The sequence below is a fragment of the Plectrocnemia conspersa genome, unplaced genomic scaffold (genome assembly GCF_051122295.1).
Source record: "Plectrocnemia conspersa isolate PC_06_02 unplaced genomic scaffold, ASM5112229v1 ptg000001l, whole genome shotgun sequence".
Classification (NCBI taxonomy): Eukaryota; Metazoa; Arthropoda; class Insecta; order Trichoptera; family Polycentropodidae; genus Plectrocnemia; species Plectrocnemia conspersa.
Window position 1 is genome coordinate 19,157,116 of NW_028277165.1, and position 14,241 is coordinate 19,171,356.

The 14,241-nt window shown below is 30.4% G+C and overlaps 1 protein-coding gene across 2 annotated transcripts in view; it reads left to right on the plus strand.

Moving 5' to 3' along the window:
- The first annotated feature begins 3,104 nt into the window (after window positions 1–3,104).
- LOC148239101 (uncharacterized) overlaps window positions 3,105–14,241 on the plus strand; it is a 67,416-nt gene continuing 56,279 nt past the window's right edge. Inside the window, exon 1 of one of the 2 annotated variants that reach the window (XM_088185303.1) lies at window positions 3,105–3,453. In XM_088185303.1, coding sequence (XP_088041429.1) covers window positions 3,441–3,453 — 13 coding nt within the window. In that variant the 5' untranslated portion in view covers window positions 3,105–3,440. Of the gene's footprint in view, window positions 3,454–12,856; window positions 12,987–14,241 lie in introns of those variants that run through there. The other variant, XM_088185296.1, reaches the window with a different exon arrangement.

The following is a 14,241-nucleotide window of genomic DNA, read 5'->3' on the forward strand; positions in this document are numbered from 1 at the left end:
GTTCGAGCTTTTGTTTGCTTGTGACACTGCATCAAATTAAAAAAAATATTCCTAATGTTCATATAATACAAATAAAATAATTATGTTTGATAAAATAATAATTCAGGAAATACTGATCAATTTATTAATAGTAACTTTAAATTATGGTTATTATATCAATATTAATTTAATATTCAAAATATCCCGTTTTAAGAACATTGCAGGCAATCCCCCCAAGATTAAAAATGATTAGCCCCTCTTAATTAGGCAAATCTTCCAGGTAGCTTAATATTAAGTAAATAATATGTAAAAAAAACGCAAGGTGAAATAGCCAACGCAAATAAGTAGCTATAGAAATATAAACATACATACAGTAGTGATATTTAACAAGTAACAACTAGGTAGTAACGCCTTGAACACAATGCGTTAATAAATGATGCCATAAACCTGTTAATTTAAAAGAAAAATGATATCTTATCAGATTTTAAAATGTCAGTGTAAAGTTCACCATAAACTTCTAGGTGTTTGAATATATATGTTCATCTTATGTGGTTTCCAGCTTGTTGTGTGCTCTATTTATATATTTTTAAAAGAGTATCATTAACAAATTTGAAGTTTTCATGTCTAAAATATTATCAGATAAAATCCATAAATGCCGTAAGTATAAACTATGGCATTTATGTTCTTCTTTCTGAAATTACTGTAGAATAATTTGAAATAAAAAAATATGTGCCTGCTTATAAAACAATACATAAATAGACATACAAAAATAATGGATGATTCAATTCGAGTTTCATATCTTGGCAGCACTGTAAATCAGACAGCTGTCAATAATGAGTACTTTTGAAATATGAGTGGCGAGTACTTTTGAAATATGTTGTCGTTGGCTGATAAGGCAGAATAGCAACAGTTGTGCACGTTTTATATTCTCAATGCGGTGGATATTTAATCCTCTATGATTTATGGCACGTAACTTAATCCGTTGAGGTCTCCCACGGTGTTTCATTTTAACGAAGAATTCCATTTTTTCAACGAAGAATTCCCTTTTTTATGATTATAGTATGCGTTAATCCCCTCAATTGTGAATAGATAAGTGGTTCAGTTGATGAATCCGACACTTTTTCTGAAAATTCGGGTCTAATTTCCACGAATTTTAGATATCGAGATAAGATCGACGATTAGCGTTGTTGAGTTTCGAGTACATTCTATACTAGTCGAGTACATTTTGTACCATATTTAGTAGATTATTTATAAAGCACATAGATTAATCCACAGATACTGTCGGGGTAGTTGGACAAATTATTTATAAAGGTCTGAACCCAAAAACGTGTATACGTGTCTTCAAGTATTTATTGAATAATGAGTTCGGTGTGTTTCGAGCGCTTCTTCGAAGCTATCGAGACCGACTGCAGCTAAAACGACAAATTTTGCTGCCTTTACCATAATGTGGCGTTCGCGAACACACAATGTATGCAAATCAGGCGTCAACAGATATAGTCTTGTATATCTGTCTTAAATATCAAAACGATCTATGATAACAATAAAGCAATCTGCTACCTAGTAAACCTGAAGAATTTAACTTTCTGTGTTTGCTGCAAAAGTCACCTCTTTATGATTATTCTCGCCTATTACAGTGCTAAAAGCGTCATAATGATTTTACAGAACAAGCTTTAGGCAATGGCCTTTGAGTTTTATATATAGGATTTCTCATCAAACAGTGGAACAAAAAATAGTCGCTGAATAAAGCTATACTAAAGAATAAAGCCATTTCTGTCGTGCAATAAGCATCCTGGACACCGGTTAAGTTCAATGAACAATATACATAGTATATCTGATCAGATTGATCTTTTTAAAAATATGTGTTCGAAATCTATTGTACTTGCAACCATGCTTATTTCATTGTTATATAATATAATTTGCGAATTTTGCAATAAATTCTTCATCAATACCAGCATCTCCTTTTTTTCGTTAATGAAATCTGTGTAAAAGAATATATCGTATATCTCACATCTTTACTTCTCACATAATTTTACACTAATGTGTATAATATTATCAGAAAATACTATAAGAACACATTATAATGGTTCATTTAATGGCTTAATAACACATTTTAATGGTTCTAGATTTTCAGTCAAATGTATTTTTATCAAATGTAAATTAGTATTGAACCCTTTGTTTCTTCTTTTCGTTTTTCTTTCATTCAAACTGTAAAAGGCTTTTCTCTTAAAATGTATCCTTTTAACGTTTTATTTATTGTAACAATTTACACAATTATGAACATAAAAATGGATATAAACCAGTAACGTGTATCATGTTTGTATGTTTAAAATTAATTATCATATTGAATTGAACGTTATATATATAATATATATATTTTTAAATTTATTATTAAAAATTACAAGTTGTTATGATCCAGCTTGTACAAAGATAAAAACTATTCTGGCACAAGGATTTCATGGTAAACGGATAAGCTATGTTTCAGAAAAATGATTATCTTATTAGATTATTAATTCCTGATAATTAAATAGACTCTCTTATTGTTTTTTTTTATAATTAAATAAAATCATTTTAATATTGCTACTCTTGGTTTTAGCTATTCATTTATAACTTTAGTATAAACTGTGTTTGTTGTTCAACATGTATGAAGCTAATATATAAAATTAGCATATTTTAAGTAAATTTCATTAGACAAAAATAACCATAATGTTTAAATGTCAGATCGAAGTAATTATATTATTTAATATTACAAGTGGCATAAAAATTGTCCAAGTGAAGCAATTCTAGCAATTTATGGTATCTATTAATGTAGGTAATAATAATTTTATGTGCATTATTATTACTTTACATTATTTAACCATTTCCTAATTGGTGTAGCGTCATATGCGCTAGGTAAATTATAAAATAGACAAGTTTAATTAAAAATATATTATTTAAAAGAACGATTTAATTTTAAACTAATTTACTTAAAAAATCTAATGATGATATTACAATTCGTTATCTATTTCGCAATGCTAAGACGTATACGTATCTCTAGCTCTGTAAATAAAGACAAATTTTAAAATCTTGTGCAAACATTTGACAAACACGCGTATGCGTATATAAATATAATTATGCACTCGTCACACGTTCATTATAGTTTCTGTCTTTCGCGGTCCATAACTTAATTTATTTCACTTTTCGTGTGACAAGATGTAGCCAATTGTGATGGTATTCCCATATCGTAGATATCTTGATTTATTTTCAAACATATGGGATAAGCGCCTGGGATTCGCTTATATCTTTTATCATAGTCAATAGATATAAAAATAATAATTAGATGGGATAAATTTGGTTCGGTATTATCTATTTAAGTTAAAAATAATAGGTGGAGGTATTCTTTTTTTGTGTAAGCTCAATGTGACTTACATCACACTGCCTAACTATAATACATCGTTACTTCGTTACACTGCCGATAAGCAACAATGGACACTTTGGGTGAGTAGATGCAATTTTTATTTTATTATTTTATAAAGTAAAAGTAAGTAATATATAATGAGTGTGTAGGTTTACTTCTCATGGTTAAATAATTCCGGGTATTATGCGAGCGCGTTTGTGAAAATCGTTCTTATTACGCATTTTCTTTTTATTGGGCAAGTTTTTAGACAATGTCTTTTATCTTCGTTTTTTATTCATACAATCAGTAAATACGTATAAAAATGACATAATACAATTATTATTACAAAAATACTTATTTATCATTCATTACTTGCTACTGTTGCTATGAAAAGTATTTGTGATATCAATAATCGATATACCAGCACCATAGCCCAGTAGTATAAATGTGAACTGAAGTCGGGGTTGTACTGTGCGCTAATATCGCACGCGCTAACGTCGGCGCGCTAATGTCGACGCGCTAAAGTCGGTATGCCGAAAATATATTCCGGTATAATTTCACTGAAATGACATATTTTTAAAAATATTTTTGGGATAGATTCGAGACTGTTTTTTTTAGATTTTTTTAAGGGATAAATTGAGAATTTCTGGATTAGAATCAGATTCATTATTTTATCTATTTCTAGGGCAGGGGGGGAGGGAAAGTTTGCTAGTCAGTGGTCGTTTTTTAATATTTCGATTTCATTAAACATTTTACACCCGCCTGCCCCCCCCCCAAATGATGTCCCCGATGACACGTTAGTCGAACATTTAGAAAATTTGTTAAAAGATCCAGCCGGGCCGGACGGATTCGTCCGGCACGTCTGAAATGGTAGGTACTAGCCCATACAACACCATCCCCACTACACGGCGCCGGCCTGATGCCGGGTGAATCCATCCGGCACGTGTGAAACCGGCCCAAGAGACCTAAATAAGTTTGGATTTCTGCTAGACATCTTAACTTTTCTTTCTAAAATAGATGAAAATAAACTACGTCAAAATTGCACAAATTTTGTGAATTTCTACGACATTTTGGAAAAAAGGTTGACGTTTCTTTCATGAAATTTGGGATCTGGAGGTTTGATTCGGTTTGATACGATTTACGATAAGACTACAACACAATGAACGCTTTTTTCTTTATAATATGAAAAGAAAATTTCGTTTTCCATTAAAATATGTAAAAAATATACATGTCTAATCATGACGCATTTCCAACAAACTTTGTTTCATATTATTATTTACTCGAGTGGTAAAAATAGTTACATGATAGCATGTTATAACATATAGGTGTGATAGGAAACACGACATATTGCATTTTGAACGACTATATCATTAAGTTTATAAACGTTTGTTTTTTAAAGCTTTTTATAGAATATATAGGCTTCACAAAATGAACCGAAAATTATTTATAATCACAGTTATGAACAAAATAATATAATATGTTCATAAATCACTGCTTCTTTGTATTGTATATAAGTAATGCAAAGGCAACTAAATTACTAGTATCTTATAAACGTTATTTTTGTGGTGTTTCAGACCCATTAAGACCCATGCCTTAATCTGACATTAATTCTACGTCAAACTCCACCCTAATTCAATCAAAATTTTAAAAGACGTTTTGTTTTAGTTTAGAATTGTTTTGTCACAATGTCAATATTTGCCCGTCAAACAAACACAATTTCAGCAAAACACAGCTTGATTATTATCAAGTAGATATTATATTTTCAGGCATATTGTCGCCTTTAGCACGACGGGTCAGATAAAACATGTCGCGTGTCAGCCGCTTTTTGATTTATGTCTTTCGCGTGTAAACAACCGAGTGTGTTGTCTGCGTTTTGTGTTTACCGGCGAATTAAGTGATTTCACTTATCGGCGTAGTTCGTCCCCATGACTTCAACGTTGGTGAGTAGTGGGTCCCTCCCGGGAAATCCCGGGATATTTTCAAGTTCTTTATAATATCATTTCCCGAGATTCACGTTTTAAAAACCGGATAGAGAAAATATTAGTGATGTTATAACTTTTTTTATCTATTGATGATATTAATAATATTGATGATGTTAAAAACCTCAAATTCTTTTTTATAAAAACGAGTTCAAATTGTATTGCTGTTTTATTGCCTGTCTACATCCTCTGTGTAAATTACAGAAATTGAAAACATTTTTAAATCTTAAAAATAATTACCAACTTTAATGTAAAATTAAGCAACTTGAATATATAACGGGTTTATGTTGTATGAAACGAAATACATGTTATATATGTACATACATATATTACTAGGAGTGTTACATTTGTATAAAAATAATTATAAAATTAAATTACAAGTACGCGAATCAATTATTAAATTTTGTATTTAGTTGATAAATAGCTTCTTCCCTTTGAAAGAGTTTTACCGTTGCTCGAAGAAGCAAAAATAATACACATAAGATGGTTGTATTTTGTTATTATGTTTCATTAGTCTCGCTACCGCGTCCGCGTAGTTCGGGAGCCAGTAGTATATCTACGTTTGAGCAGAAGGTCCCCTCATGGCTATACATATGTAACGGTCAAGACCCAAATAAATCAGAACAGTTTTTAACGGCTTCAAAACGGATTAAATATTACAGCATTTAATTTTTGGTTTATACAGCATTTTTTTAATGATTTCTGTGAATGCTATTGATAATGATCACTCTAAAACAGGGGTCGGCAACCTTTTGAGACGGAAGAGCCAAAAGTTACAATTTAAAAAATTTTCCAGGTTTTAAAGAGCCACTAACATTTTTATTTCAATATTATGGTATTTGATTAGGATTAGGTATATAAATTTGATTTTTGATTTAAAATAATAGCTTTAAATATCAAATAATATTTATTCATATAACACCATTCATATGCACCAATAACTAAATAAACAGAACAGTGTTGCCACATTGCAAAAATGTCAGCTGTCCGTATACTCTCTTCTCCACCTATTCTTACTATTCTCTGTTGAGTGTTTTTATCCCGTTTAAAGTTTTTTGTAGTATAACCTTTTTATGAGTTTTGAAAATAAAATAATTATTAATATTTGCGCATGGAACTGGAGAGCCGCATCTTGACGTCAAAAGAGCCGCATGCGTCTCGCGAGCCGCAGGTTGCCGACCCCTGCTCTAAAATAATAACAAACTTAGCATGTTTAACATTTTTATTTTATCGAATATTTTCTATAAGACAAAAATAATCTACAAGCAAAAATCTGGGTTGTTTTGAGCGCCAAGTAAATGTCACAATAAAAATATTCTTAAAATAGTCACTAAAAAGTTTATGGAAAATTCCGTCGAAATAAATTAATCGTTAGTGTTATATAATAAAAACAAGACTATACACTTTGCGGAGGCAAAACCAGTATTTCGGTTCAACAATTCCATTTGCACAGAAAAAATGTTGACTTGTAGAAAAATAAGCATGTTTCTTTGGAGGCGTGCATGGGCGCGTAGGTGCATTTAATTTTAGCAGTAGAAAACTGACATAAACTAATTATTAGGGTTAGTATTATAAAATTGCTTCTGCTTCTGAATATTTTACATCATCCTCTAAAACTGTGAAGTTTAGTTTTACGCTACGAGTTACTTTAATTGCAAATTCACAAAGCTTCTCTCAAGATTTTTTTGTCGTAACGTAAAACTTAGAGCATTCAGAACACCTATATGGCAAATAAAAATCATTCAATAAAATACATTTATATGATACAATAAAACTGATAAACGAGATAAGTCGGCAACGAAATAGCTTAAACTTCAGTATGTGCCACTCCGCCACGACACCTTGTAGATTATCTTACCGTTCAAGTAAATATTTATATAGTATATACCGCTTATTTTTACCCCACTTCTATAACTTTATGTTTTCGTTGTGGTTCGTCCCCGTGACGTCAACGGTGGTGACCAATCGATCGCATTTGTCTTCCTTTTTTCTACGCGTCGACCGTGTCTTCCATTGATTGGCGCTCGTTTGTTCAACAATGGGCTCTGGATACGTTTCGTTCTAAACACAACGTGCATACCATCATTCTTGAAGACGTCAATTAACTTTCACGGAATACTCGAATTGGTCTCGAGAATACCTTTCAAAGAAATAGAGCTCTAGTAGCGGTTTGACGTAGTAAACCAAGAAGATTAGTTATTTGCGGTTGCATGTTTGTTGAGACTACTTTTGTTCCGGATTCTGAGGCTTTAGGTTTGCATACACAAGTACCGGCTAATGATTTTTTGAAAAGGTAAAATGGTAATTAGTTTATATCCAAAGATTATTTTACAGATACAAGTTGTGTTCGATAAGAATTTTGGGAAAATTTTGTATATATCATAAGCATATATAATATATATGTTCATTTTTAAATGGAATTTTAGTATATTGGATTATTTTACACAGTACATAAATATAGATAATTAATGTATTATACATTAAGATTCTTTTATTTTCATATAATTAATAATATTGTTCATTAAAAACGATAAATATAAAGATAAAAATATTAAAAGTATATTTTTTTACCGAATGAATTATTAATGAATTTAACTAATAATAAAAAAATAATGATGATATATCAGGGCTGTGGAGTCGTTAAAAAAAAACACGACTCCGACTCCAACTCCGATTCCGATATTTATCAACAACACGACTCCACTCCGACTCCGACTCCGACTCAAAAAAGTTTAATTTTATCAGGTATTTTTGGTGTTTTTCTACACGTTTAATATTCATACGCTATACACATTCATTATTACGCAATTAAAAATTCATAAATTTCATAATTTAAAAAATGCTTGGAGTCGCTCATTTTTCACGACTCCGACTCCGACTCCAACTCCGGCCAAACCACCACGACTCCACGACTCCGACTCCGACTCCGACTCCGACTCCACAGCCCTGTGATATATGTATATTATACAATATATTAAATCAGACAATATAACTATTACATAAACACATACTATTATATAATAAGTAATAAATAAATTTAACTATGGAAAAAGTGTTAATAAAATTATATTATTTCTGTTCCACCTAGGCGTTTTTTTTGTATTAATTTCCATTAATAAGCGTATAAAATGCTGTTGATAATAAGTGTAGCGATATCTGATAATTTTTCTTTAAATCCTCTTCAGCAACAAGGAGTATTTCGCTTCGCTGGGATTCCATATAAAAGAGCTATATTCATATAGCAGCCAATATGGGGATGTGGAAGTGTGCAAATGTTTTGAGCAGGGTCTTCAAAAATAGTTATGCATAATTTGATCTATATCTATTAATGGCTATTGTAGGATTATATTAAGGGTACACGGGCCTTTGACAATATTTTTAAAATTATTGTTTTTGTATAACATAGCGATTTTACCATTTGGCAAAAAAACTTAAGAATTTGCAGCATATTATCAAACTCATAGCAGTTATCGTAAATTGAATTTATTTTCTGTCTGCATTAGTCACAATCCAAAAAAATACATAGCATAAAGCACTATATTTTACATAAAAATCCAAAATACAGGTTTTAATTTGAGCGTCCAGTTTTATGGCGCATGGATAGCGCTATCATTTCAGGCGTGCAGTGTTACACGCATCCGTATGCTTCTCAGGTCCACCGCTATCCGACCCGTACACATCATTCACAACTCGAATAACCATTATATTTATTGTGCTCTTTTAATCGACTCATTAAATAGCAACGATTCATTGTAAAATAGTAAGTCAGTAGCTTGCAACCGTTTTACGCACGTGTATAGGAAGATAAATCCATTGACGATACGCACGCTTCAGTTTTATTATACATTTATAAATAAAATGTATAAGCAAAAACTGGCATATGGTGTGATGCGGGTCATAGTCTTCCTTGGTGACTTATCCGTGTCAGCAAGGGTTATCTGCTTGTATGGAGCAAGCGGTTCCGAATGCGAGATCGAGCAGAGACGCAGCAAATTCGTACGTACGAAAGATGATAAATGATCGTCTCGGTGGCACGTAGTAGTACCGCAGTCAATATTAATTACTATTGATTGTGTACCAAATGCAAAATAATAACACCACTGTGACTAACAAAGCGCGCAAATTTGCTTGGATCATGTTTCGGCTAGGCGGAAATGTGTATCTATTCAAGGTCTACATTTGCGCTACTTTGGTTTAATTTGTTTTTGGATTATTCGATTTGAGATAAGATTTTATCTTGTAGAGATTTTCTTCGTTGTATTGGTAAAAAAATAAAAATTTACTATGAACTGGAAGGCTAAAACTTGCTCCTCCTTCAAAAATACTTCGCCCATATCTCAAAGCTAAACTAAATTAAAAAAATATTACTACACACATGTGTAGTCCATCCAAGATGTTAGTGCTCATCATCGTTGTGTTGGAAATAAGGATGCGTGTACGCATGCATGCATACATACACAGTTTTCCGCGAATTTGTTTACACCGAAAGGAGAACGTCTCTCATGTTTTTGAGTTAAATATTAAATATAAATATAAATAAATAAAATAAGTAAGAAAGTGATATTTTACACCTTCCTCGACAAATTAAATTAAAAAAGTAAAAACTATTGCACTTGTAATTTCACATGGTCACCCTAGCGTTCATATCTTGGACGGACTGTACATATAATACATTTTGGTTTATTTGTTTGTTTGAAGAAAATGCTAAGGTTTAATAAAAGTGTATTTGGTTGCGCAACGAATTTTTTTAAATATTTTAGTGATACATTTTTGAGGTTTAACTGATGGAGCAGTGAAAATATCTTTGTAAATTTTACTCACAAATTAATTTAAAAAATAGAACAGTGAATATGCAATATATTATTATGCTCAATTTAAATAAAAAAATCATTCTAACATTAGTCTTTTTAATAACTAGGTAGTAGTATTCATTAGTGTTAACCGGTTTTCATCCACCAACTCTTAAAATTTATACTTTACAAAGTGTCTTCGCCTGTTTTAAAACATTAGTATAATATTTCAATAAGATAGCATATTCATTGCTTTTGACATTTCTGACACATATGCACATGTTTATTATTTAAATATTTCTGGGTATTTCCATAGCATGCAGTCATGAAATCTATATAATTTGTTTGTAATAATTTTTATGCTATATTTATTAATATTACTTGAACAATGTTTAACCTAAATAGGATAACATAATGTAAAACACAATTTGTAATTGTTTGATACTCAGAAAAGTAAAAAATACAACAGGTTCTTTATTTGTTAATAAGTTTGCATAATTTTTGGGTGAAATACAGTTTTATTATATCAATTACCTAACCTAAGTTACATTATTATCTAGAAAATTTTCAGTTTTTAAAAAATATTATATAATTCTAGATTATTAGGCTAATTATTTATAGAGCAAAAGCGGATCTGTTATTTTTTATTTATAAATTTAAAAAAATAGTTTTCACAATCAACAATTTTCACAGTAATTTCGGCGAGTCATTGAAAAAGATTTTAAATTCAATTTTAACTTAAAACTAATTACCAGTTTTTATTATTATACTAATGGGTGTACTCACACGAAGAGGTTTACATAGCATTTTTGGTTCAATGTTGAGTGCTGATTTAAACCGAACAATTGGCGTCCCCACTTTCTTCAGGGACTTGCAGGTGTCACAGCAGTAGACACCTGAATGCAGATCATTAAACTTCTCAGACGGTTTGTTTCTTAAGAAAGAAAAAAATATATAAAATATTAATATTAAATTATAAGAACTGGACCAGCTTCTCAAAAGTGACATTAAATAAAAGTTCAATGCCAGTGTATTAAGGAGCGGGATGGCGATAGCCGTAGGTGGGTCGGACAGTGCCTACGTCTTGTATTAGTATTAAAAGAGGACGCTATCGTGATTTTCGAAGACGATCCAAAACTCAAAAATGAAATTTTTTGAGAATATTTTATTGTTGACAGCACCCTTCAGTAGTTAAAAAAAAATACTTGCGACACATAACTTTCTGTGAGAACTCAACGAAAAAGGCGCTGGTAATAATTTTCCAAAGTTTTTCGAGTAAGAGGGAATATTTATTTTTTCGAGGATTCTAAATTATAGATCTCGATTCAGCAATGCTGCAAACTAGTGTCACAGAGGACGCGAATAACTGACAGATCGTCAAAGTGAAATACGTTTCTCTCAAGAAAGCACCATCTCAAAATTCCCGCATCGAGAGATTTTGCCATCGTTTTGGTATAATATAGAAGGTTAGCAGTGAAACATGTCTATTTTATTTATTCATATTTATATCAGCAATAAACGAGCCACATATTATTTATTGACGCAAATATTTTAAATAAAATAGACAAGTGTCAGATTCGCATTTATTTATAATTGTAGATTTATTTTTTAGATGAATATAATCAGAAAATGTTAAATTATTATTTCAGTTGAGTTATTATATGTATTTAGTTTAATTATTGTTGTTAAACTGGCGAACGCGCTGGCTCTGACGCAATATGTAGAGCACCCGCTGGTTTAATAATGACTTATCTATACAACTGTAAATACATAGTATGAAAAAATATTTGCTACACTCAAAACTACACTACGATTTGGGTACTTGACATGTTTATACATATATTAAAGCAAATGTATTTAATATTAATATTACCCATTGATCACTGATATAATTTTTCTTGCAGTATTACATTTTTTTGTGAGAATGTAGCTACTGACATTACTGCGCAGCTAGATTTTTTACTTTATTTTATCACAGTTTATTTGACAACGCATCTAGATAAATATGTTAATGGAATATAATGCTTTGTAGATATTTGCATTTTTTTTATCACACATTACCTGTTTTTAAGTTGCATTAAAATGACGACAGTATAAATAATGTTATATAAACAGATTGTTTTTATGATAAATTATTAGGTTAAATATAATTTTACTATAATATTGAAACAGCAATCAACTTATCTAATTTATCTGCATCATGCTCTTTCATTCCAGTTATGTTCGAATGTAAAAAACATCTAAATTACACACAATTAGTAAACAAATGATTAATAATAGTTCGTAAACACGACTCCACTCGATTGGACTAGTTTGCATAGTCAATAACGGTCGTCTCTCCCAGTATTTTATCATCGTACCGATGCTATAAAAATAATTAAAAATACCGTAAAATCGCTCGGGAATCCAATGAACCGAAATGCGAAATATATTTTAATTTTTCTACAATGACCGACCTTCACCGTATATTTTAGCAGACGGGAGATTATAATACATCGGCGGATCTGGTTATCTGCGCTTTGTTTGGTATACCGGTTAAGATTAATGCTATCTTATGTATTTTCCCGCAAGGTAAACATTCGAACCACACGTTGGCATTTCTTTAGTATTTTTATTAGGGGGTGTATGCGGATTAACAGTGCAGTTGATCAAGTAGCAGCCGGACAAAAAGTCGTCTCGTATTGGATTTGTCTTTAAGTTTTGATACTAACGCGAAAATGAAGCGCGAAGGTTTTATTTCGACGTTCGAAAATCGCGTTTCAGTCTCGATATGGTTCACTAAAATTAAAAGTAAATATTAGTTGATAGAGTCAAAAGCCAACACGACGATGGACTACGACGTTGCAAGATATTTCAACGATGGAGGTTTGAATATTTTTTTTTATTAAAAACTACATATTTATCGACTGGAAATAGTGAAAGACTTAAAGATTACCTTTTAACATAAATATATTTGAGAAAAATAATAAATTTGTCACTCTACTTCCTCAGTTTATACACTAATGAAATGCGGTTAAAAAATAGCATTCGTTCGTTTATTTCACCTGCAACTTGGATTTTCATAACGAGATGAATAATAATAATAATAATAAAAATAAGTTAAATTAATTGGAAATTATAATATATGTATAAAACCATACAAGGTACTAACCAAATGAATTTATTCTATTGATAGATTTCGTCTATAGAAATCTAAAAAAAAATCATTCTTAAATCCCAGAAAATATTTTTAAAAATCCGAGCTTTTATAATAAATTTAAATTTTAAAACAGAAATTGTAACAATGAACATTCAAATGTAATCCACAAATCCATTGCAAAAAAATAAGGAATAATCTGATTACATCTACCGTGTAATAATAAAAAAAGCATAATAATTTCAATTTAATTACAGATTGAATTAAATGATTCCGATAATTTAATGATTGATGCAATTATCGATTAGAAGTATAAAATTGGTTCTTGGAACGGAAAAAATATGGACGGAAACAAATATTAATCTTCTAAGAAATATTTTAAAAGCTTTATTCCAAATAAAACTGCTATTAAAAAACTAAGTTTCAGAGATGCGTCGATTATGACTGCTCTAGTAATTCATAAACGCTCGTTTATATTATTTATCCATTATTAGTAGAAATATTTTAAGGACTTAAAATAAAAATTTACGAACGAAAAATAAAAAAATCATAACTGATTTTAACACAAATTTTCTATGTACAGTGAAACCCCGACTTTTGCGTTTTTCAAGACACGAGCAATTTTTTTTAAATTGACTCGATATACGAGCGTAACTTAAAAATAAACTTTATTAATTTAGGTAGTATTTATTTACCATTTAAATTGCCAAAAAATCATATAAATTTTCCGCATTGCAATGGATTATTGATATTTCAATTTATTTCAATTATGAAAATTGATTTGACATACGAGTAATTTGAGTTACAAGCTCCGTCACGGAACGAATTAAACTTGTAAGGCATCACTTTATAAAAATAATTGATCTTATCAAACAGAGATTCAAAAATTACAGATTAAAATGTGTTATTATTCGTTTTATTTTTTTAATTATATTTTAACTTCTATTCTCTACAAATAATTGTATAAAATATCAAGTAAAGAAC